The sequence below is a fragment of the Zootoca vivipara genome, chromosome 3 (assembly GCF_965207765.1).
Source record: "Zootoca vivipara chromosome 3, rZooViv2.hap1.1, whole genome shotgun sequence".
Lineage (NCBI taxonomy): Eukaryota > Metazoa > Chordata > Lepidosauria > Squamata > Lacertidae > Zootoca > Zootoca vivipara.
In genome coordinates this window covers 115,459,078-115,483,458 of record NC_142586.1, presented here as the reverse complement: position 1 = coordinate 115,483,458, position 24,381 = coordinate 115,459,078, and the positions used below count along the sequence as shown (strand labels likewise).

At 47.1% G+C, this 24,381-nt stretch overlaps 1 protein-coding gene across 3 annotated transcripts in view; it reads right to left on the bottom strand.

Annotated features, from left to right (window-relative positions):
• Window positions 1-24,381, bottom strand: part of KIF13B (kinesin family member 13B) — a 157,706-nt gene that overhangs the window by 100,257 nt on the left and 33,068 nt on the right. For all 3 annotated transcript variants that reach the window (XM_060273162.2, XM_060273164.2, XM_060273163.2), the window contains exons 3-6: window positions 7,110-7,122; window positions 5,182-5,242; window positions 2,107-2,199; window positions 793-973 (exon numbers count right to left, since the gene is read on the bottom strand). In XM_060273162.2, the coding sequence (XP_060129145.1) occupies window positions 793-973; window positions 2,107-2,199; window positions 5,182-5,242; window positions 7,110-7,122 (348 nt within the window). The remainder of the gene's footprint in view (window positions 1-792; window positions 974-2,106; window positions 2,200-5,181; window positions 5,243-7,109; window positions 7,123-24,381) is intronic.

Genomic DNA, 24,381 nt, shown 5'->3' with positions numbered 1-24,381 from the left:
GTGTGCTATGCAAAATCACGATGCGGGGAAAACCATGAAGCCAGCCAATGCCTCTACATAGGAGACATTTGAAGGCAGCCCTGTTTAGGGAGGTTTTTAATGTTTGATGTTTTATCATGTTTTTAATATTCTATTGAGAGCCACCCAGAGTGGCTGAGGAAACCCAGCCAGATGGGCGGGGTATAAATAAGGAATTATTATTTTTATAGTTCCAGCCTTATTCGTACAATCGTACCTTAGAAGGCAAACGGAATCCGTTCCGGGAGTCCGTTTGACTTCCAAAACGTTCGGAAACCAAGGCGCAGCTTCCGATTGGCTGCAGGAAGCTCCTGCAGCCAATCGGAAGCCGCAGAAGCTGTATCAGACGTTCAGGTTCCAAAGAATGTTCACAAACCGGAACACTCACTTCTGTCTTTACGGTGTCCAGGAGACAAAACGTACAAGTCGCAAGGCGTTTGACTTCCGAGGTACTGAGGACACTGTGATGTTTGGCTGGTGATATATCACAATGTTGAAAACCCAATATTGCTTAGCCCTCCTCCACAGGAGTCCTGCAATGGCTCTGCAGCCCTACCCCTAAACGCTGAGGACTCAGGATATTTCTCAAGCAAAGCACACGCCCTGCTACAGAGGGCTGGCCCTCCCCGCTAAGCGAAAACTGTCCATTTTGTTCAGAGAAAGACACGTTCGTTCAGCTGGGCCCCCAAAGGTGTGCCTTGAGAAGAGGCAGGCTTTCACCGCCTGGCTCAATAGGTTGCTGGCCATCTCGATTCCTGCCGCGTTCCACCTTACCCCTTTGGGTCCAGCAGGTCTCGGACTTTCTCGTTGTAAATCTCCATGTAGGAAACCTCCACTTTGAAACTCTGCTCTTCGTTCTCCTCTTTCTGGGCTCTTTCGAAGAGTGTGCTGCACAGGCGAGGGATTAGTCCAGGCTGGTCAGCTGTGCCCATCATGGTATAAGACTTTCCGGACCCTGCGTAAAAAGGGGAAGGAAGAGGCGCTTTAGGAAGAAGGGAGGAGAAGGGCGGCGGATTGGAAGAAAGGGAGAGTTTCAGGGTGCCTTCGTAAACGAGCCACCAAGGAGACCAGCAAAAAAAGGACTGTCCTAGATTTGGAGGTGGGAAGATGAAACAAAACTACTCCGAATTCATGGAAGAAATTCCACGGGAAGACGTATCCTTCCACAAACATTAATGTACAGTTGTACCTCCGCTTACGTACCCCTCTGGATACGTAAACTTCGGGATGCAAACGCGGCAAACCTGGGAGTATTTTTCCGTGTTTCGCCACACACGCATGTGCAGAAGCACTAAACCATGCTGTGCGCAAAAGCAGTCCTCCCGTTGCAAATTCCTCGGGATGCGGCCGGACCTCCAGAATGGATCCCGTTTGCAACCGGAGGTTCCACTGTACCGTTTGACTTGTCCCCAAATTGATTCTTGAACTTGAATTTTATTAAGATTCATGCTTTAATACTGTATTTTATGCTGCTTTTGTGTTGTATTACAATTAAGTGTTTTAAATTTGTTGTTAGCCACCCTGAGCCTGGGTTTTTGATGGGAAGGGTGGGGTATAAATAAAAATTATTATTATTATTATTATTATTATTATTATTATTATCCTCTCCACTCACTGTATCAACTAAGCTTTTGCTCGATGTGCAACAGCCAACAGCCTCCATGGGGACTAGGATGGTGATGAAGTGAGCTACCCTTCTACCACCCACCTACATAGGCTCCTGCCAGAAGAAGAGCAAAACCCCAAACAGACCACAGTTTTCAGGGCCAGAGAAGCGCAGTCTCCGTAGGAATCAATGGCCAACTGCTCAGCAAAGGAGGGTATGCTCGTCTCTCTCTAGCCCCATCCTGGCTTCTGCTCCTTGCGGCTGCGCTAAATCAGCCTTTCTCAATCTTGGGTTCCCAGATGTGGGACTACAATTCCCATCATCCATAGTCAGCAGGTGCAGCAGTCAGGGATGATGGAAGTCGTAGTCTGGCAGCGGGGGGGGGGGGGGTTCCTAACCAAACTGCCAAAGCGTAATCTTATATAATCAGAAACTTTTTATTTTATTTTATTTTCCCATCCTCCCAAGGGGCAAGCGCTTACCGGTCTGTCCATAGGCAAAGATGCACGCGTTGTAGCCATCAAAAGCATTCTGGAGAATGTTCTCTCCAAGGCACTTGAAAACAACGTCTTGGCCTAAAATTAGAACAAAAAGATTCAAATGGCTCGGCCAGAAGAGGAAGAAGTCATAAACCTCTTTTGATAAGACCCTCCAGGACTTCAAAACACATCATATGAGAACTGTTAACGTCTTTCATGTGTGTCCAAAGTAAATGAAGCCTTTAAAGGCGGAAGCTGCAGAGCAGATCTTTATTCCGATCGCACTGAAGTCTCCAGTAAGTCCCTATTGTGTTACTCTGCGTTTACACGAACGTGGCCTGGATCACGATAAGGCAGCGTACAGACTTGGGACTGTGGGCCCTCTCTCTTGCGATTTAGTACACCTTTCCTCCAAGGAAGCACCGCAGGGCGGGGGAGAGCTACTTGGTTTAGCCCTCACCCACTACCCTGCTAGGAAGGCCAGACTGAGAGATAGCTGCAGGGCAAAGGTCTCCCAGAGAGCTTGGCAAACGAGCAGGGAATTCGAACCCAGGTCTCCCAGGCTCAGCTCCATCCATTAGGCCACACTGATTATCTGTGTCTGAATCCAGCCTGAGCTACAGATAAGATCATTTTTTCAGAGCCTGGCTGCAAAAGGACCAAGGCTGAGGAGATGGCTCTGTAAGGAGGATGTGTAATTATTATTATTAGTATTATTATTTCATAGAATCCTAGAGTTGGAAGAGACCACAAGGGCCATCCAGTCCAACCCCCTGCCAAGCAGGAAACACCATCAAAGCATTCTTGACATATGCCTGTCAAGCCTCTGCTTAAAGACCTCCAAAGAAGGAGACTCCACCACACTCCTTGGTAGCAAATTCCACTGCCGAACAGCTCTTACTGTCAGGAAGTTCTTCCTAATGTTTAGGTGGAATCTTCTTTCTTGAAGTTTGAATTTCATTATTGATCATGTATTATAAGACCACTTTTCTTGCTCAGTGGAAGTGCCTGTGTTTTCCCTTTTAAAAAAATAATGGTTTGTCCATTGCCCTGCAGGCTTTTAAGCAAATGCTTGTGATCATACAGAACCCATATAAAAACTGGGGATGTGGAAAAACTCGAGTTTAAGAAAACACGGTTGCTTACCTTGGCTGCCCATGCCGGCATCCAGCAGGGAACATTGGTGTGCAGCCAGACTTGGTAAGATTTAGTCTTTTAGTCTTTTAAACTTTGGAAGCAACTTGGGAAGGGCAAATTTAGAGCTGGGAAAATGTTCAGCAGCCCCCTCTGCCCACCCATCATTCCTCCGCTCAGACTGGCGATTTCTCAGGAAGTAACAGGACAGTCCCTGTTGGTATGCGCCCAGATAATTTTCAGCCTCCGCTGTGAATCTCTGTGTTAACCCTTAAGGTGGGGGGGCCCCACGGACTCTCTGGGGCCTTGAGTGAACCGTTTGCTAGTCATAATGCGGCTTAGGACCCTCGTACCTACGGGACCGCCTCTCCCGGTATGACCCACAGAGGACATTAAGGTCCACAAATAATAACATACTGGAGATCCCGATTCACAAGGTGGTTAGGCTGGCCTCGACCAGGACCAGGGCCTTCTCAGTACTGGCCCCTACCTGGTGGAACGCTCTGTCCCAGGAGACTAGGGCCCTGCGGGATTTGTCATCTTTTCGTGGGGCCTGCCAAGACAGAGCTGTTCCGTTTGGCCTTTGGACTGACGCAGTCTGACCCCACGGTTACCCTCCCCTAAGGTTTTATTTCATAATGGTTTTATCTTATTCGTAGATTTTTAATTTTAAAACTGAATTTTAACATTGTATTAATCTGCGTTTTAACTGAATTGTTTCTTTTATACTTGTGTTGATATTATTTGTTGTTAGTCGCCCTGAGCCCGGTCTTGACTGGGAAGGGCGGGGTATAAATAAAAATTATTATTATTATTATTATTATTAATAATAATAATAATAATTTCAGCCTTTGTCGCTTGAAATATTGCCTCTGGGGGAGTCTGCCTCAGTCTGGCACAGTGGTTTTCAACCCTGGGGTGCCCTGAATGATGGTCAGGGGTGCCATGGGCAACACTGGCCTCAGTCCCTCTTTCCTTCACTCCCTCCTCTGATGAACCTCTCGCATCTCTGCCTCCCAAAGGCTTGTGTGGCTTGAAAAGGGAAGGAGCTTGAAAAGGGGTGAGGGGCTGCTGGTTCTGCAGGCAAGGGGTGACTTAACTGGGCTTCTGAGGCTCAGACCACGTTTCCCCACAAAGGAGCCACAGAAAGAATCTACAGTGGTACCTTGGTTCTCAGACGCCTTGGTACTCAAACAACTTGGAACCCAAACACTACAAACCCGGAAGTAAGTGTTCCAGTTTGCAAACTTTTTCCGGAAGCCAAACGTGCTCCGTTTTGAGTCTTACGCTTCCGATTTGAGTGCCACAATTCGATTTTGAGTGCCTCAGTTCCGTTTTGAGCGTTACGCTGAGGTCTGTCTGCTTTTGCAGCTCTTTTTGTTTTGTTTTTGCAGCTATGTGGAACCTAGTTCAGCTATTGATTGATTGATTGATTGATTGATTTTGTGACCGCAGTATATTGTTTATTGCTTTCATTTTATGGCTCAATGGTCTCGTTAGATAGTAAAATTCACGTTAAATTGCTGTTTTAGGGGTTGTTTTTAAAAGTCTGGAACGGATCCATCCATTTTGCATTACTTTCTATGGGAAAGCGCGCCTTGGTTTTGGAACGCTTTGGTTTTGGAACGGACTTCCGGAACGGATTAAGTTTGAGAACCAAGCTAGCACTGTAGTTGGCCAAGGGAGCCGTGGACTCAAAAAGGTTGAAAACCTCTGGCCCAGCAGACTGACTTTCTGAAATTGACTTTTAAACTAAGCCTCCCCCTCAGACAAATATTCTGCTCCATGTCCAGGCAGAGCTGGGAGAAAACCCCAGACAGTTGCTGCCAGTCAGTGTGGATAATAATGAGCTGGATGGACTAATAGCCTGACTTGGTATAATGCAGGTTCTTCTGTTCCTTGCAAGATCAATACTAGGTCTGTATCTCAGCCCTGAAATACTACCTGCATATTTTTCCTTGACAGCTTCGTCCATAGACCAGAAGCAGTGATCGTAGGCAAACACCTGCAGAGAGACAAACCAGACACACATGAAAGTCTTACTTTTACGAGGTGAACAATCCAACCAGCTTAACAGGCCGTACAGAAAACAAGACACCCAGCGGTTGTCCAACAATAACTTTAGGATGTGTATGGTCCCTGCTCAGCAGCTACACTTCGAAAGGGGCTGTGTGCATTTCAAATTAACCAAGGCAGTGCACTTCTATCACAGGGATTCCCAAATTTGGGTCTCCAGGTGTTTTTCAGACTACAGTTCCCATCAGCCCTGCCCACTAGTCTTGCTAGCTAGAGGTGATGGGAGTTGTAGACCAAAAGCAACTGGAGACCCAAGTTTGGGAAACCCTGTTTGATCAGATGCTGTCGGGACTCCTGACTCCCACCACCCGCAGCCAGCTTAGTCATGGGCCGGGGAAGATGGAAGTTGTAGCCCAGAAACATCTGGATTGGAGATGCTGCCAACATTCCATGTAGGTCACTGGCAACTAACCTGTGGTCTTCCAGATGTTGCAGTTACAACTCCCATCAGTCCGGCATTGACCAATGCTCTCGGCCCAGTATACCTGAAGGAGCGTCTCCACCCCACCCCCCCATCGTTCTGCCTGGACACTGAGGTCCAGCGCTGAGGGCCTTCTGGTGGTTCCCTCACTGCAAGAAGCGAAGTTACAGGGAACCAAGCAGAGGGCCTTCTTGGTAGTGGCACCCGCCCTGTGGAACACCCTCCCACCAGATGTCAAAGAAATAAACAACAATTTGACTTTTAGAAGACATCTGAAGGCAGCCCTGTTTAGGGAAGTTTTTAACGTTTGTTGTTTTATCGTGTTTTTAAGATTCTGTTGGGAGCTGCCCAGAGTGGCTGGGGAAACCCAGCCAGATGGGTGGGGTAAAAATAATATACAGTATTATTATTATTATTATTATTATTATTATTATTATTATTATTGAGTTGGAGCCCAACAACTGGGAACCCAGACTTGGAAGAATGCTAGACTAGAGGTTGATGGAATGGCAATGGCAATTCTTGGGGCAATTCCTCCCCCTGTCTATTTGACAGCAAGATTTTAGTGGCTCCCTGATACCCAGGCTCAAACTGGCAGGGACCAGTGTTGACTGCAGCGACCCGCAAGTCTGGAATCTGCAGTCTGATGCACTTCTGCAGCCTTTCAGACATGCACGGAGAAAGCGAGTGAGGATGAGAGAAGAACTGAGATGTGTGCTCACAACACAACTCCACCCCGATAACAAACAAGCATTGACCAAAGCTTCCATGAGGATACATTCCCACATACTCTAAGCACCCACTAGTTTTCCCGGTCATAAAATTGCAGAGTTGGAAGGGACCCCCCACGGTCATCCAATCCAACCCCCTGGAATGCAGCCATTCAAGGCTGTTTTGCCTCCCCCCCTTTGGGCCTGCAACTTCTTTCAAACGCTGCAAACGAAACTGTCCGAAAATAAAAACCTTTGGAGAAGATGACAGGGAACAGAGTCAGAAGAGAGACACAGAGAATTCTGACAGGCAGCAACTGCAACTTTCCAACGCTGTGCAAATGGGAGGAGACGGTTTGTGTGGTTTAATAAGAAAAAAAAACCCCACACAACACCATCTTTCATCCACAATCCCCAGCGTTCAGTGTGTGACCATGCTGTCATTTCTTCCTGTGACTCATATCTTGGCTGCCAATGGTGCTTCTGGAGAGAAGAGCTTTTAATGTTTTGTTCCACCGCCACCCTTCCTTGCACAGTAGCAGCGAGCACATTTAGAAAGAAAGTGGTAAATATTTTCCTGCACAGAATCCAAAGGCAAATAAATATCAGGATCCCCCCCCCACACACACACACCAGGCTCCAAAGTGCAATCGGAAAAGACTTACCTTGGGCTGGCTCCTACAGTTCAGAAACAGGAACATCACGGGACATGCAAAGAGAAAGTGGTATGGGATGGAAAGAGGGAGAGAAGGAAAATAACAGGTTAACACCTTGCTCGCTCGCTCAGTCTTTTTTTTTTTGTAAGTGCAAAAGAAATCACAAGTTTAAAAATGCACAAGAAGGCAGTTCTGGTCACTGACGCAGATACAGTGGCACCTCTACTTACGAATAACTCTACTTACGAATGTTTCTACTTACGAATGGAGCTCCGTCCGCCATCTTGGATGCGGTTTAGATAGGATTTTTTCTACTTACGAATTTTTAGATAGGGTTGCTTCTACTTACAATTTTTTTTCTCCCAATGCATTCCTATAGGATTCGACTTACAATTTTTTTCGACTTGTGAATGTGCGTTCGGAACGCATTAAATTCGTAAGTAGAGGTACCACTGTAGAAATATTCAAAAGTGTTCGCTTCAATATCACTTTTAATAATCAGGTTTTTTTCCCTGCAAATATGCCGGCTTGGCAGAAGAAAGGCATTTCCACACACAGGACAGACTTCCAGAAGAGACGAGTAAAAAACTTATGGTGCGATACACCCAAGTAAATAGATACAGTGCTACCTCCAGTTATGAACTTAATTCGTTCTGGAGGTCCGTTCTTAAGCCAAAACCCTTCTTAACATGAGGTGCGCTTTCGCTAATGGTGCCTGCTGCCGCCGCTGCGCAACATCCACTCGCATCCCGGGGTGAAAGTTTGCAACTGGGAGCATCTACTTCCAGGTTGGTGAAGCTCGTAACCTGAAGCGTTCACAAGGGGGACGATATGTAACACGAGATCCCACTGTATAGGATCGCAGATACGACAGGGTCAAGATCCCGCAGATTTTGCAGAAATTCAAATCCTGAAAGTAGGGCTGGGAGATATCTGGTTTCCAACATCGCGATACATCACCAGCTAAACATAGCGATGTACCGATATATCGCAATGTCTGAAATAAGGATGGAGCTATGTCGAGGCACTGGCTGGCTTCACGGTTTCCCCCACATTGTGATTTTTTGCATAACACAAACACACACATCACGGCTTAGGAAGCTGGGTATGTTTAGCCTGATTCCACCTAAACATTAGGAAGAACTTCCTGACAGTAAGAGCTGTTCAACAGTGGAATTTGCTGCCAAGGAGTGTGGTGGAGTCTCCTTCTTTGGAGGTCTTTAAGCAGAGGCTTGACAGCCATCTGTCAGGAATGCTTTGATGGTGTTTCCTGCTTGGCAGGGGGTTGGACTGGATGGCCCTTGTGGTCTCTTCCAGCTCTATGATTCACAATATATTGCCAGGTTAAAAATGATGAAACCGATATCATGATATGAACTTGAAAAGGGTTTTGGACGGCATATCGATATATCACCCAGCCCTGTTTGCAAGAAGATGAGTCTCCAAAGTGCGCTCTCGTTTTTGTGCGTATCTTTGCCTCCCAATTTATTATATTTTTACCCCGCTTTTCAGGGAAAGCACTGACCACCTCTCCCAAGGCAAGCAGTTCTCAGAAATCCAAATGCCATTCCCAATGTGAGATAACCACATGATGAGACTGCCGGGGGGGGGGGGGAGAGAGAGGAACCAGCAATATTAGCGACGAAACACCCTGTCATCTCCCCCATCAGGTGTAAGCAGACTGACCCTGACATTTTCCAGCCGCCTCTGGCCAGCAGGAGGAGTGGGTGGAGGAGGAAGGGAGAGAGAGACAGAGAGAGTCACAGGAATAAAACACGAATTGCAGGTCCTCTCTCATTGGCCACTTGTGCTTAAAAGGAGAGGTGCCGTCCAGCTCTCGAGGTATGTGTGTCGCTTGGACTGTCTCCTGGCACAATGATCTGACCTTGACCTGCGTCCGATTAAGAGTCAACAGGCACACAGAGAAAAGCACCGTAGGAGCAGCAGCAGAAGTCAGAGTGCAGTGCTAGGACCAACGCTTCTGGCTGGAGTAACTCCGCTTGACAGGCACATGTCAAGAATGCTTTGATGGTGATTCCTGCTTGGCAGGGGGTTGGACTGGATGGCCCTTGTGGTCTCTTCCAACTCTATGATTCTTGCAAAGAAAGGCTACTGCGTTTGGGACTTCTAAGTCTAGAGAGGAGAGCAAGAGGCGACACGACAGGATTTTTTAAAAAATAAATGATGCACGGGGTGGAGAAAGGCAATAGAGAAAAGCTTCTCTCTCTCTCTCTCACACACACACACACACACAACACCAGAACTCTGGACGCCCAACGAAGCTGGGTGTGGGAAGATTTAGGAAAGTACAATGATGCCTTGCAAGATGAAATTAATTCGTTCCACAAGTCGCTTCGTCTTGCGATTGTTGTAGAGAATTGAACGTTATACAGTCGTACCTCGGGTTACGAACACCTCGGGTTACGAACACCTCGGGTTACGAACAGCTCGGGTTACAAACTGCGCAAACCCAGAAGTACTTTCGCCGCGCGCGCATGCGCAAAAGCAGCACGCGCGCATGCGCAAAATGGCAGTTCGGGTCGCGTTCGGGTTACGAACTTTTCGGGTTACGAACTGCGACCCGGAACGGATTGTGTTCGTAAACCCGAGGTATTACTGTACACTGCACTCATGAGACCACAGATGTACAGAAATTTTGAAATCACAATAATTTCGTCTTGCGAAATGCGGTTTGCCGCAGCAAAAAAAAAAAATCCGCAAAGAAATTTCGTCTTGCGAAGCACGGCCATAGAAAACTTCGTCTTGCAAATTACCAAAAACATCGCAAAATGCTTTCGTCTTGCGAGTTTTTCGTTGCAAGAGGCATTCGTCTTGCGAGGTACCACTGTACTTCTTCACTCACCGCACAGTTAAGCCAGCAACCTAGATGGCTTTAAAGAAAGGATGAACCAAATTCATGATGATGGAGGAGGAGGAGGAGGAGGAGGAGGAGGAGGAGGAGGAGGAGGAGGAGGAGGAGGAGGAGGAAGAAGAAGAAGAAGAAGAGAGGTCAATGATGGCTGCTAGCCAGGATGGCTGTGCTCTGCCATCCTTAGTCAGAGGCAGCAATGCTTCTGGAGATCAGTTGCTGGAAACTGGGAAGAGATGTTCTTGTGCATGCTGGTTCCCCACAGGCTGGCAACTGTGAGTACAGGATGCTGGATTGGACGGGCCATTGGCCTGATCCAGCAGGCTCTTCTTAGGCCATTCCTCCTCTGGTCACTGCTATGGATGCATAATCAGACTGCCTGTTTCCAGGCACTGTGGTTGTGTGCATGGGATTCCCACACGGTGGGGTTGACGTTGCCAGCCCTCGTGTCACGTTCATGTCACCTGGGTTGTGTGAACGAGCATGCCACACAGCGGACTGGCAAGCATCCACGCACATACAGCAGGAAAGAAGCCATTTTTTGCAATATGGTGTGAGTTCCAAAAAGCTGGCTGCGTTCGCACATCGCGCAAGCGGCTTAGTACGGCGTGCATGGAGAGGAACAAGACGGAGCAAACTTTGTGCCTCCAAGAAAAGGGAAAGACTGGGAGCTCTTGCTTAACTGCAGTTTGTCATGTGGTCTGTTACAACAAAAATGTGGTTTGCGCTAACTATGGCTAATTTCAAAGAAGCTGGCATCAAACAGCGGTTTCTGAAGCTGGCTTTGATTTATGTATTTCTCTGTCGGCAGGGAGGAGATTGAAACACCAACATTAAGGGGCAAAAACCATCACGGTGGTAAATAGCATAAAAGGAACAGGAGAATTTACATTCCTAAGGTAAGCACAAAATGTGTCACGAATCTGTAAATCATCTTAATACATTGACACATCTGATTTACCCCTCGGGAAAGTCCAGGTGAAGAGATGAGTTCTAAGCAGGTTTTTTTAAAAACAACTGTGGTTAGCCTTAACAGCAATTCTGGGTTTGAAAGGCACAGCAAACCATGGTTAGCTAAAAGCAGAAGTGGAAGCTGCTGAATTTCTCCTCTCAGTTGTGTGGGACAAGGAGATGTGAAAGGACAAGAAAGACCTACTGTGGTTCATGCACGCCACACTAAACCATGGTTTATTATCATTACGTGCAAGCATGTGACTGAAGCAGGAAATGCAATGAGAGCCGCGCAATTCACAACAGCCCATTTGAAACTTGCCTTTCAACGCAGCTGTCCAGCCAAGCAACCTCCAGCGGCGAAGGCTTTTCGTCCCCGCCCCCCCAAAACTGCGAGACAGGATTATGTTATTATATATCACTTAAAACGTTTAGGTCTTTATTGTGCTCGTATTATTCAGCGCTTGGGATTAAAAGCAGCAATAAGAACATAATCCCTGTGGCCCTTTCCTGCATATGGAGGTTTCAAAAAGAGGATTACGCTGTGTAAAACAAGCAGCTCAATATAGGCCAAAAGGCTGATTTCAAATAAGCATTGTGTTCTTTCCACAAAGATGCACACACAGCCTCATTTGATGTTCGCGGCTAAGCGGAGGACCAGAAAGCAAACCACAGGGCAGCCAGGCACAGCTTGCAGCTCAGGCAATCCCTGTGGGCAGCCTCCCCCAAACCTGGGGTCCTTAGATGGGTTAGGCCACAATTCCTATCAGCCGAAACATCTGCAGGGCACCTGCCCTGCGAAGGTGGCTGCCTACGTACTAGTTTTGCCCACATCAAAGCGGACCACGTACATGTACACACATGCATGACCCTGGGGACCTGGATGCAGATAATTCTTCTCCTGTCCGTGAAAGAGACAGCTAATGAGCGCTGAGGACAAAAGTGAGAGAAATTCTCAGCACGGCAACATTACCGTATTTTTCCACTGTGGGTTAAACCACTGAGCCTCTTGGGCTTGCCGATCAGAAGGTCGGCAGTTCGAATCCCCGCGACAGGGTGAGCTCCCATTGCTCAGTCCCAGCTCCTGCCAACCTAGCAGTTCGAAAACACGTCAAAGTGCAAGTAGATAAATAGGAACCGCTACAGCGGGAAGGTAAACGGTGTTACCCAATAACCCCCTCCCCTGTGCCCAGCACATTTTAAAAAGGGCATTGGATGTCACTCAGCCTGGTTGAAGAGGAACGTTTTTGCCTGGCGCCTAAAGATGCCTAATGAAGGCGCCCGGTGAACCTCTCTGGGGAAAGAATCCCACAAATGGGGAGCCACTGCAGAAAAGGCCCGTTTGCACAACCTTGCATTTAAGCACTCGCCTGGTAAGCTATAAGCAATGAGGCAGGATGGCTCTGAACACCTGCTGCTGGGAGATGCAGGGAGCAGATATCAGGTCACAGCAAAGGCCTTCTAGTATAAGTAAGTCTTTACTTGATGGTCAAAGCTCGCCAGGTGGGTCCCTTTCTGCTGGGAACGAAGTCCACAAAGCATGTTCTTCAATACTCAGCTTCAAGGTTAGGTAACCCATCTCTGATGTATGGAAGTGAGAGCTGGACCGTAAAGAAGGCTGGTCGCTGAAGAATTGATGCTTTTGAATTATGGTGCTGGAGGAGACTCTTGAGAGTCCCATGGACTGCAAGAAGATCAAACCTCTCCATTCTGAAGGAAACCAGCCCTGAGTGCTCACTGGAAGGACAGATCGTGAAGCTGAGGCTCCAATACTTTGGACACCTCATGAGAAGAGAAGACTCCCTGGAAAAGACCCTGATGTTGGGAAAGATGGAGGGCACTAGGAGAAGGGGACGGCAGAGGACGAGATGGTTGGACAGTGTTCTCGAAGCTACGAACATGAATATGACCAAACTGCGGGAGGCAGTGGAAGACAGGAGTGCCTGGCGGGCTATGGTCCATGGGGTCACGAAGAGTCGGACACGACTAAACAACTAAACAACAACAACCCATCTCTTCATGATCTCCGTCTCTTTTGTCTTCTAGGAAACATTGGAAATGTGTTAGGATGCGTGGATATTATTTGCAGAAAAACTACTCCTGCTGGCTCGCCTTACTCCTTCCCGTTGCATTTCTTGCCAGCCCTGACTCAGGCTTCAGCGGGCTCCAGTTTGGCGGCAGGGAAGGTGAGCGACACAGATTTTTATCACATCCGAAGTGCAACACAGATGAGAGGAGATGCTCGGTTTCCATCTGGGAATCATCTGCGTTTGTCTGGGAAAGAGATTAAATCCCGGCCTTTCACATCCTCATTCTCTTTTAACGGCACTAATCTCAAATAATTAAAGGGTGTTCGTTAAAATTTTCAGGAAAGTCCTTGGAGAGACATCAGAATGTTTGTTGAGAAAGGGGGGGGAAATGAGGAATAGGCTCATGCTCATTTCACCTTCCTAAAATACACACCCTTTCACTCAGCCAGTGGTGGCTCATTTTGAGACTAGGCTTGTAAATTATAGTAAGTAGCCAATACACGTGGGCTTATGATGTGCGGTTTGTTTAATTTGTGAAAACCACAATAGACTGTGGCAGCAATTAGTGAGTCAGGATGGTTAAGTGCGTCTGCTCTGGAGGAGAAAAGGCTAATAAAAAGTCAAAAGGGGAAAACCCTGAGCAATAAGAGGCACCCAACTCTCCGTTCCTCACCTTCCTTAGGCATTTCCAGCATGCTTCCTTTAATTATTATTCTTTTGCTGCTCATTTTAATGCCATGAAAACAGGCACAGCTTTGCGGTCTCAACCTACGGATGTGACTATGGTGTCAAGAGGTTGGAATTTGGGGTTTGTTAGCACTGGGGGATGGAAGTGAGAGCTGGACCATAAAGAAGGCTGATCGCCGAAGAATTGATGCTTTTGAATTCTGCTGCTGGAGGAGACTCTTGAGAGTCCCATGGACTGCAAGAAGATCAAGCCAATCCATTCTGAAGGAAATCAGCCCTGAGCGCTCACTGGAAGGACAGATCCTGAAGCTGAGGCTCCAATACTTTGGCCACCTCATGAGAAGAGAAAACTCCCTGGAAAAGACCCTGATGTTGGGAAAGATGGAGGGCACTAGGAGAAGGGGACGGCAGAGGACGAGATGGTTGGACAGTGTTCTCGAAGCTACGAACATGAATTTGACCAAACTGCGGGAGGCAGTGCAAGACAGGAGTGCCTGGCGTGCTCTGGTCCATGGGGTCATGAAGAGTCGGACACGACTAAACGACTAAACAACAACAACAAGGCACTGGGGGACATTCCAGGGCAAGCCAGGATGGGCTCCACTTGAGCCAGGATGGAACCAGACTGCTGGAGCTTAAAATCAAAAGGGTGGCAAGGCTGCGGGCGGACAGAGGAGAGGACTGTGAGGAACCGAGGGGGGTCCAATCGGAGCAAAATGCTGCAGGTGAAAACACAAGTGGCACTTGAAAGAGAGAGACGGTATTACCTGTGCAGTGTTTCTCAACCTTGGGTCCCCGGCTGTTGTTGGACTACAACTCCCATCATCCCTGACTAGCTAAGGGATAATGGGAGTTGTAGTCCAGCAACAGCCGGGGACCAAAGTTTGAGAAACACTGCCTGTGGGGAAACCCACAAGCAAGACCCGGGCGCAAGAACCCTCTCCCTTCCTGCAACTAGCATTCGGATTCACACCCAGCCAAGCTCTTCTGGAAGGTGCAAGTTTTTCTGGAAGCCGAGGCTGTAGAAGGTGAATTAGATGTGGCTCTTTGCAATGCCTTTGCAAAGGTCTCTGCTAATAATAAAGTCATGCCTATTTGCTCCATTGTGGGTGCCGCCCTTAATGAATCAACTAAACCCGCCCAGTGTCAGAATCACCCACTTATCAAAACCAGTTAGATCGTTTTGACCTGCCCTCCCCAGAAGGGTGCTGGAAGCGGTGAGATGGAAGATGGAGCCTAGTTTGTTGTGGCTGGTCAATGGCAGTCCAATGAGCGCTTGAGAAAAGGTTATCAGCACTTCTTGGTGTGTGTGTGTGTGTGTGTGTGTGTGTGTGTGTGTGTGTGTAATTTTTTAAATTAGTTTTTCCATAACCAACATCATATAAAATAAACATCGATACAATATCACAATGTGGGATTTTTCCAATCCTGTGACTTCCCTCTACCTTCTCCATGGTTCCATTATTTTTGGTTATTTCAAGCATGTCCAAGTCATATTTTCCATCTGTATATATCTAATTCTTATCTATCATCATAATACAGTGGTGCCTCGCTTAACGAACACCCTGTAAGACGAAATGTTCGCTTAACGAAAGGATTTTTCGAGCGGAGGTTGCCTCGCTAGACAAATTCATTTTATGAAAAATTCATCTAGCGAATCGCGGTTTCCCATAGGAATGCATTGAAATTCAATTAATGCGTTCCTATGGGCAAATTTTTTTTTGAAAAATATTCAATGCATTCCTATGGGATTCGCTAGACAAATTTTTCGTTATAAGAATAGACCCGTAGAACGAATTAAATTTGTCTAGCGAGGCACCACTGTACTGCAAATATTTTCAGAATCCTGCTGATATATCACCTTGTATACAATGCTTTGACATATATGCCATAAAAATTTCCCATTCATTTTTTAATTTGTTATTACCCGGATTTCTGAGTCTTCCTGTTAATTTTGCCATCTCTGCATATTCCATCAGCTTAATTTGCCAATCTTTTCTCGTGGGAATTTTTTCCTCTTTCCAGCATTGGACTATCAATATGCATGTGGCCGTGCGTTGCATACATAAATAGATTTTTATATTTGGGGGGTATTTCCCTTCCTGTTATTCCTAATAAAAAGGCTTCTGGATTTTTAACAAAAGTTATTTTAAGCATTTTTTTTCCAATTCATTATATATCATTTCCCCAAAAATCTTTATAACTTTGCATTGCCACCACTCAGCACCTCTTTGCAAGAGGGAAAGCTTCTTACAGAAAGTGTCAGTTCATTGACTTAAAAACAAACCACCACCCCACCCAACAATGGACATTCAGCCACTTTCGGCCTATGTCCAACCATCTGTTTTTGAAGTATGCTGTGGCTGAGTGGGTAGAGCAAGCCCCTTGGGGAGCTGCAAACCATTTTTAGACATTGGGCACCCATAAATGCATTTATTTCATAAAATTTACAAGCTGCCTGGCTGTTAATTTTAATTTTAATTTTTTTTAAAAAAAACCTCAAAGACATTAACAAAAAGAACAATAAAATTATGAGATCGTTCTGCCCGGACACTGAGGTCCAGCGCCGAGGGCCTTCTGGCGGTTCCCTCACTATGAGAAGCCAAGTTACAGGGAACCAGGCAGAGGGCCTTCTCGGTAGTGGCACCCACCCTGTGGAACGCCCTCCCACCAGAGGTCAAAGAGAACAACAATTACCAGACCTTTAGAAGGCATCTCAAGGCAGCCCTGTTTAAGGAAGCTTTTAATGTTTGATGGATTTCTGTATTTTAATATTTTGTTGGAAGCCGCCCAGAGAGGCTGGGGGAACCCGGCCAGATGGGCGGCCTACAAATAATAAAAATTATTATTATTATTATTATTATTATTATTATTATTATTATTATTATTATTAAAAGAACTCAAAAGAGCAGAGAGGTCTCAGGAGGAAGGAGAGATGGGAAAATAACCTGGCTTCCCATTTTCTTCCACGCAGTACCCAGGGGAGGGATGCCTTGCTTAGAATCAAAACATTTCAAAGACAAATTTATTTGTTGTTGTTGTTTAGTCGTTTAGTCGTGTCCAACTCTTCCTGACCCCATGGACCATAGCATTTATTACTATTTATTTATTTATTGCATTTATGCACCATAGCTAAAGGTGGTGCGCATGGTTCTCCTCCTCCCCATTTCACCCTTACGACAACCCTGTGAAGTAGGCTTGGTTGAGAGACAGGAACTGGCCCATGATCACCCAGTGAGCTCCATGGTCTCCCAGGTTCCAGATCTAATACAGTCGTACCTTGGATCCCAAAAACCTTGCGAGTCAAACGTTTTGGCTCCCGAAAGCCGCAAACCCGGAAGTGAGTGTTCCGGATTGTGAACATTCTTTGGAACCCGAACATCCGACGCAGCTTCCGATTGGCTGCAGTAGCTTCCTGCAGCCAATCAGAAGCCGCACCTTGGTTTCCAAACATTTTGGAAGTCGGACAGACTTCCGGAATGGCTTCTGTTCAAGTTCCGAGGTTCCACTGTACTCTAGCAATTGCACCACGCTGGCAGATGCAGAAGCCACGTCCAATTAAGGGATGGAGAGTCCCTAAACCAAGGTTGGGGAAGGGGGAAAGAGTTTTGAAGCCACGACTTTCTAAAACTTTGGCAACACTTCCCCCCACCCCAACCAGCAATTTGCATGCTGTCCGCACCTGAATATGCCCAATTCCTGAAATCAGATTGGATTTGCACGGTTTGCATTTCCTTGCTACGCTTTTCAATTTGCTTTTGTCGTTGACGCTATTAAAATAGCCATGTTCAAATATATGAAAGGATGTTCAAATATATGAAAGGATGCCATATGGAGGAGGGAGAAAGATTGTTTTCTGCTACTCCAGAGAAGCGGACACGGAGCAATGGATTCAAACTACAAGATAGAAGATTCCACCTAAACATTAGGAAGAACTTCCTGACAGTAAGAGCTGTTCGGCAGTGGGATTTGCTGCCAAGGAGTGTGGTGGAGTCTCCTTCTTTGGAGGTCTTTAAGCAAAGGCTTGACAGGCATATGTCAAGAATGCTTTGATGGTGTTTCCTGCTCGGCAGGGGGTTGGACTGGATGGCCCTTGTGGTCTCTTCCAACTCTATGATTCTACGTCCACTTCATCAAATCTGGCTCTCTTTGGAAAAAAGTTTGGACACCCCTGGAATAAATGGCCCTTCCATCTCTACAATTCTGTGATTCTGTGGCTCTTTCTCCTCTCCTTTGACTTACTGCTAGTCCAGACCGATTTTGGTTTAAGGAAGGGACACAGACACACACACGGAAAGCAAAGTGCAATTTAAGAGTGGCAGAGCTCAACAGTCCTTTCTACAACAACGACCAGGCAACTTCACCTGGCCCTCTGGCTGGACTAATCCGGCCCCTGTGACAGTTTATTTCCTGGGATAATAATAATAATAATAATAATAATTAAAAAGCTCAACAACTTCAATCCTAAAAAAGGTCAACAACTTTGGTTGACCCTCACACATCAAATATATAAAAGGATGTCATATAGAGGAGGGAGAAAGGTTGTTTTCTGCTGCTCCAGAGAAGCGGACACGGAGCAATGGATTCAAGCTACAAGAAAGAAGATTCCACCGAAACATTAGGAAGAACTTCCTGACAGTAAGAGCTGTTCGGCAGTGGAATTTGCTACCAAGGAGTGTGGTGGAGTCCCCTTCTTTGGAGGTCTTTAAGCAAAGGCTTGGCAGCCATCTGTCAGGAATGCTTTGATGGTGTTTCCTGCTTGGCAGGGGGTTGGACTGGATGGCCCTTGTGGTCTCTTCCAACTCTATGATTCTATGAAATATATACAGGCATTGGCTGCATGTTGCTGGTGCCACAACTCTCCCATGTTTTTCATGGCATGCAAGCCTGTCCTGTTTGCCACACCGTGTCAGGGAGGGTTTTATGGGTGGGAGAGGAGGGGAGGGGGATAAGCTCTCAATGACCTGGTTTGCCCAAAGAGCAAAGCGACAATTCTCTCTCTCTCTCTCTCTCTCTCTCTCTCTCTCTCTCTCTCTCTCTCTCTCTCTCTCTCTCTCTGTGTGTGTGTGTGTGTGTGTGTGTGTGTTTGTGTTGGCAGAAATTGCAAGAGAACTTTCTACATATGGTCTACAGATTCCATTCTGCTACGGCTTTGGAGTTCGGGTAACTGGTCTCATCCTCGTCGCCAAACTCCCCGCAAAACAGCAGCTACCCCGTTCCGGTCAAAATGGCAGAAATCCACCCCTGTGTGCCCAGTGTCTACCAAAGGGGGCTTCAAATACGGGCAGATAGGGTGGGTGGGAACAGGGGGGGAGCAGGCAAGCCCAGATTTTAGTGACAGATGGGGGATAAAAGCTGGGGAAACAATCAAATGGAGACTTAATAACAAGCAGCACCTGGAGAAGATGCAGAAAGATGGCAACGAAAGAGACATGTTTGGGACATCCAAAGGGACTGTGGCTTGTATTCGAGGCCCCTCCATTCCCTTTCAGCAATGAGGACCAGAATCGCGGGGAAGGGAAGAAAAGTCATGTTTCTGCGCAAGTCGCATTCTGCCCCGTCCTCAAAGGCTTGTCCTGCTTTCTCTGTTTCATGGGGTGGGCTTTCAACATCTGCTCCATCGTTCTCCCACCCACCGAGAATAAGCTGCATTTCAGGCCAGCAATTCCGAACGCCTGTTTTGTACTTGGGAGGCCTAAGAAGCTTAGATTTAAAAACTTCTGTCCTCTTTTCTAACATTCCCCTCTTCTTTCTCGGGACTGGCACGGGGAGCCTTGCAGGGCTCCTTTCCTTCGCACGGCGCTCTCTTGATATTCAAATTAAAACAAATTTGTGGGCTGGGAGGCCTTGTGAACAGCCCTGGGCAACAAAGAAATCTAATAAGAAATTTAAAAATAAAATAGAGGGGGAAAGCATGCACACGGAAGCTCATAGCAATAACAAACTTAGTTGATCTCTAAGGTGCTATTGGAAGGAATTTTTTTTATTTTCCAAGAAGTAAAAGGGATTCTCTTATGCTACCTGCACATCACCCATACGACCTAAAAATACATTAAGGGGCCATGAAATATTGAACTAACTTTTTATGTTAACATGACTCTGGGCAACCCATTTGGCTCAGGGGCTGCCCGAGTACAAGCTTGCGTAGCCTAAGAGCTAAGCCAGCCCGAACCTTGCAGATTTCATTGGGTCGGCCAAATAGGATGCCAGGTGTTGAACACACTGCAAGAAGCGAATCGTTAGCTCTGAGCAGCTGTTTCCCAGCAAAAAAAGACGACTGTCCCATCAGAGCCTTGCCAAACTTCCGGCTCTCTTCCACTGTCTTTAAGAGACAACAACTTGCTTTGATTAAACTATGGCTGGCAGATGTAAAATACATCAAAATCAAACTCGAGGCAGCTAGAAAGGGAGCGAGGAAACAGGAGGGATGAGAATTGCCCACAAAAATCACAGCTGCTAAGATACGCAACAGATTTCTAAAGGAGGAAATTGATTTAAAGGTTAGTGATCGTTCCCCAAAATATTTTATTCCTTTCACTCATTTATACAAAAAGCAACAACCCCCTCTTCCCGAGGTGCCGAATGTCTATTTACAGTGGTACCTCGACATCCGAATGACTTGACTTCCGAAGATTTCGACTTACGAAGTCGGCAAACCCGGAAGTCTTTTCGCTGCGCGCACTGTCCGCGCATGCGCAGAAGCACAAAATCGTGCTTTGACACGGACGCTTAGACAACCGAAGACTTCGACTTACGAAGAGCGCCGTGGAACGGATCGCCTTTGTAAGTCGAGGCACCACTGTATTTACATTTAACTTTCAGGTAATTTCAGTTTTTAAGCAAAGGTATTTCACAAGTAAAGGGATGCAGGTGGCGCTGTGGGTTAAACCACAGAGCCTAGGGCTTGGCGATTAGAAGGTCGGTGGTTTGAATCCTCACGGTGGGGTGAGCTCCCGTTGTTCGGTCCCTGCTCCTGCCAACCTAGCAGTTCGAAAACACGTCAAAGTGCAAGTAGATAAATAGGTACCGCTCTGGCGGGAAGGTAAATGGTGTTTCTGTGCGCTGCTCTGGTTTTGCCAGAAGCGGCTTAGTCATGCTGGCCACATGACCCAGCCAATAAAGCAAGTTGAGCGCCGCAACCCCAGAGTCATCCGCGACTGGACCTAATGGTCAGAGGTGCCTTTACCTTTACCTTATCCCACAAGTGTTTTCTGAGGTCTCCGACCGTGTTCTACCAGTATTGCATTATGTAGTAAAACCGTGGCAGGTTTATTGAAAAGCACCGATTTCCTCGACAGTTTTACTCCATCGGTCCTTGTCAGAGGAAGAACTTTGTGTCAGTAAGAGCTGTTCAACAGTGGAAGAAGAGTCCCTCGGGAGGTTCTGGACTCTCCAGAAGATTCCACCTAAACATTAGGAAGAACTTCCTGACAGTAAGAGCTGTTCGGCAGTGGAATTTGCTACCAAGGAGTGTGGTGGAGTCTCCTTCTTTGGAGGTCTTTAAGCAGAGGCTTAACAGCCATCTGTCAGGAATGCTTTGATGGTGTTTCCTGCTTGGCAGGGGGTTGGACTGGATGGCCCTTGTGGTCTCTTCCAACTCTATGATTCTATGATTCCTTGGAGGTTTTTAAGCAGAGGTTGGATGGTAATCTGTCAGGGATGCTTTAGCTGAGATTCCTGCATTGCACGGGGTTGGACTAGATGACCCTTGGGGTCCCTTCCAACTCTACAGGTCTATGATTCTACAAAAGGCCTCTGGTGGTGGTTTGAAAGTTCTCTTATGAGGCTATGTGGCTTTACGAAATACTGTTGTTGATTTAATCATGTGTAGCTCTCGATTTTGTTGGATTTTAAAGGACTGAACATTTATGTCAACTTTGCCCCCTTGGTAGTTCTTGGGTTTTCAACTGCGTTTGTTGCTAGCCAGCTTGAGTTTAGAGAGAGGCATGGCAAAAACACACACCCTGTTTTTAAAACTTGGCACCCCGTCCCACCCACCCTGCCAGGGAAAAAGAGATCATTCTTTTGACTGTGCTGTAGCCTTACCCTTCGCACAGCATCCGAAATAACCCTTCTCCTCACCCCTCGGTTATTTCCCCTCCTTGACGTTTCATATTGGCAGACTCATGACTTAATAATGAAATATTCCCAGGGGAGGATCGGGCTACGTGAACATAACACAACGGGCTTCCATTCATTGTTTCGGGCAGCGGCAGGGAAGCGCTGCTGCTTTGACGTTAAAAGCACACATCTTGAAATATTTCAAAGCTACTCGTACACATAATAACCTCTGTTTCGACAAATTAATAAGGGACAACACCCTGAGCGGCACCACCGCTTCAGATTTCACGTGGTAAAGTGAGAAGTCCAGGTGTGGCCGGGAGAAGAGGAAATTAATTCCAAGACAGTACAGAATTTTAGAATTGTAGAGTTGGAAGGGACCCCCAGGGTCATCCAGTCCAACCCCCTGCCATGCAGGAATCTCACACACACATTACAGGACGTGAGGGGCAGATGAGGCTTGTCAACCTGGCAAGGTAGCCCATCCAGGAAAAGGAAAATTCTGATCCTAAACCTCTGCTGCCTTGCAGGAGTATACGCTACACAGATCCAGCGTGGAGTCCCTAAAACGGTTAGGTGGTGCCTGCAATCTTCATCTCCTTCTTCTTCCTCCTCCTCCTCTTCTTCTTCTCCTTCTCCTTCTTCGTCTTTCATAAATACGGTCCGTAAGTGACTGTGGAGGCCAATTCTGGATCCACACGTCCTTCCACAGTGGGGACATAGGTTTCCGGGCAGGAGTTGATCATGGTGAGGGTTTGCCAAGCCTGCCTTCCTCTTAGCACATTTCTCCGTTGCGTCCTGAGTTCGAGTGTGTTCAAAGCCCAGGACACCTTTGGTAAAGGCTGTTCTCCAATTGGAACACTTGTAGGCCAGTGTTTCCCAATTGTTGGTGTTTATACTACATTTTTTTTAGATTTGCCTTGAGATAGTCTTTAAACCTCTTGTGAGTAGACAAAATTTTGCGTGAAGTTGTTTTTCCTTAGAATATCATCATCAACAACATTCTTCTTCTTCTTCTTCTTCTTCTTCTTCTTCTTCTTCTTCTTCTTCTTCTTCTTCTTCTTCTTCTTCTTCTTCTTTCTCCCCCTCCTCCTCCTCCTCCTCCTCCTCCTCCTCCTCCTCCTCCTCCCCCTCCTCCTCCTCGTAAAGGAAATTTGGGCAGTGAAAAGAAGCTGGGAGACAGGGAAGCAGTAGGAAATAAATGTTTTACCAGGAAAACACATCTGGTCTCTGCACAAGGAAGAGTCAAGTTTCTAAAATTTACACATCGTTATTCAACAGCAGGTTTAACCATCCTTATGTCACCCGACACAGTCCATTTAGAGAAACACACTCTGCTCTGGATGGTGTCAGACCCCAGCTCCCATCGGCATACTCTGTGACTGTGTGTAATGGGAGCATCACGTTCCCAAAACTCCCAGAAAGCCACATGTTCCCTATTCCTGCCCTAAAGACACCTGCAGTAGCCTAACTCTACAAAGCAAAGAGACAGTATTGAAAACACTTGGGTGGGTGCAAAATGTGCCTGGCGAATTTCGGGCGTTTCTCTGGAGGCAATTCAATGTTCTCTCCAACTGATATTGGATACCAGGTGTTTTAGGCAACGCTTTCATGAAATCACTTAAAGATCAGGAAAGAGAAACCAGAAAACGGAAACCCACCCACAAAACATTGCAGTTGGGGCTTTTGGGGGGGGGAGTGGGTTCAGCTCTGGGGAGGAAGAGGTTTGTTTTTTTTGCCATGGCCGTTTCTGCTAAGGAGGAAGTGTCTTCTCCAAGACTCTTATCTCTCCTTTGCTTTGGTGGTCCTTTAGAACGGATGAAAATGCCTCCTGCAAGGCATTTCCTTTTCAACGGCAGCTGTGGCGAGGGGGCAAGGAAGGCAGTTGAGGCCGGTTGGGGCATGGAAGGGCAGAGGGGATGGGCTCGTCTCCTTGAGCACAATTGTGAGTGTCTGGAGGCTGTTGGAGGACGGATGGCGGCTAACGGATTGAGGTTGAATCCTGACAAGACAGAAGTACTGTTGTTGGGGAACAGGGGGCAGGCTGGTGTGGAGGACTCCCTGGTCCTGAATGGGGTAACTGTGCCCCTGAAGGACCAGGTGCGCAGCCTGGGAGTCATTTTGGATTCACAGCTGTCCATGGAGGCGCAGGTCAATTCTGTGTCCAGGGCGGCTGTCTACCAGCTCCATCTGGTAACGCAGGCTGAGACCCTACCTGCCTGCAGACTGTCTTGCCAGAGTGGTGCATGCTCTAGTTATCTCCCGCTTAGACTACTGCAATGCACTCTATGTGGGGTTACCTCTGAAGGTGACCCAGAAACTACAACTAATCCAGAATGCGGCAGCTAGACTGGTGACTGGGGGTAGCCGCCGAGACCATATGACACCGGTCCTGAAAGACCTGCATTGGCTCACAGTACGTTTCCGAGCACAATTCAAAGTGTTGGTGCTGACCTTGAAAGCCCTAAATGGCCTCGGTCCAGTATACCTGAAGGAGCATCTCCACCTCAATTGCTCTGCCCGGACAGTGAGGTCCAGCACCGAGGGCCTTCTGGCGGTTCCCTCACTGCAAGAAGCAAAGCAACAGGGAACCAGGCAGAGGGCCTTCTCAGTAGTGGCGCCCGCCCTGTGGAACGCCCTCCCATCAGATGTCAAAGAGATAAATAACAACCTGACATTTAGA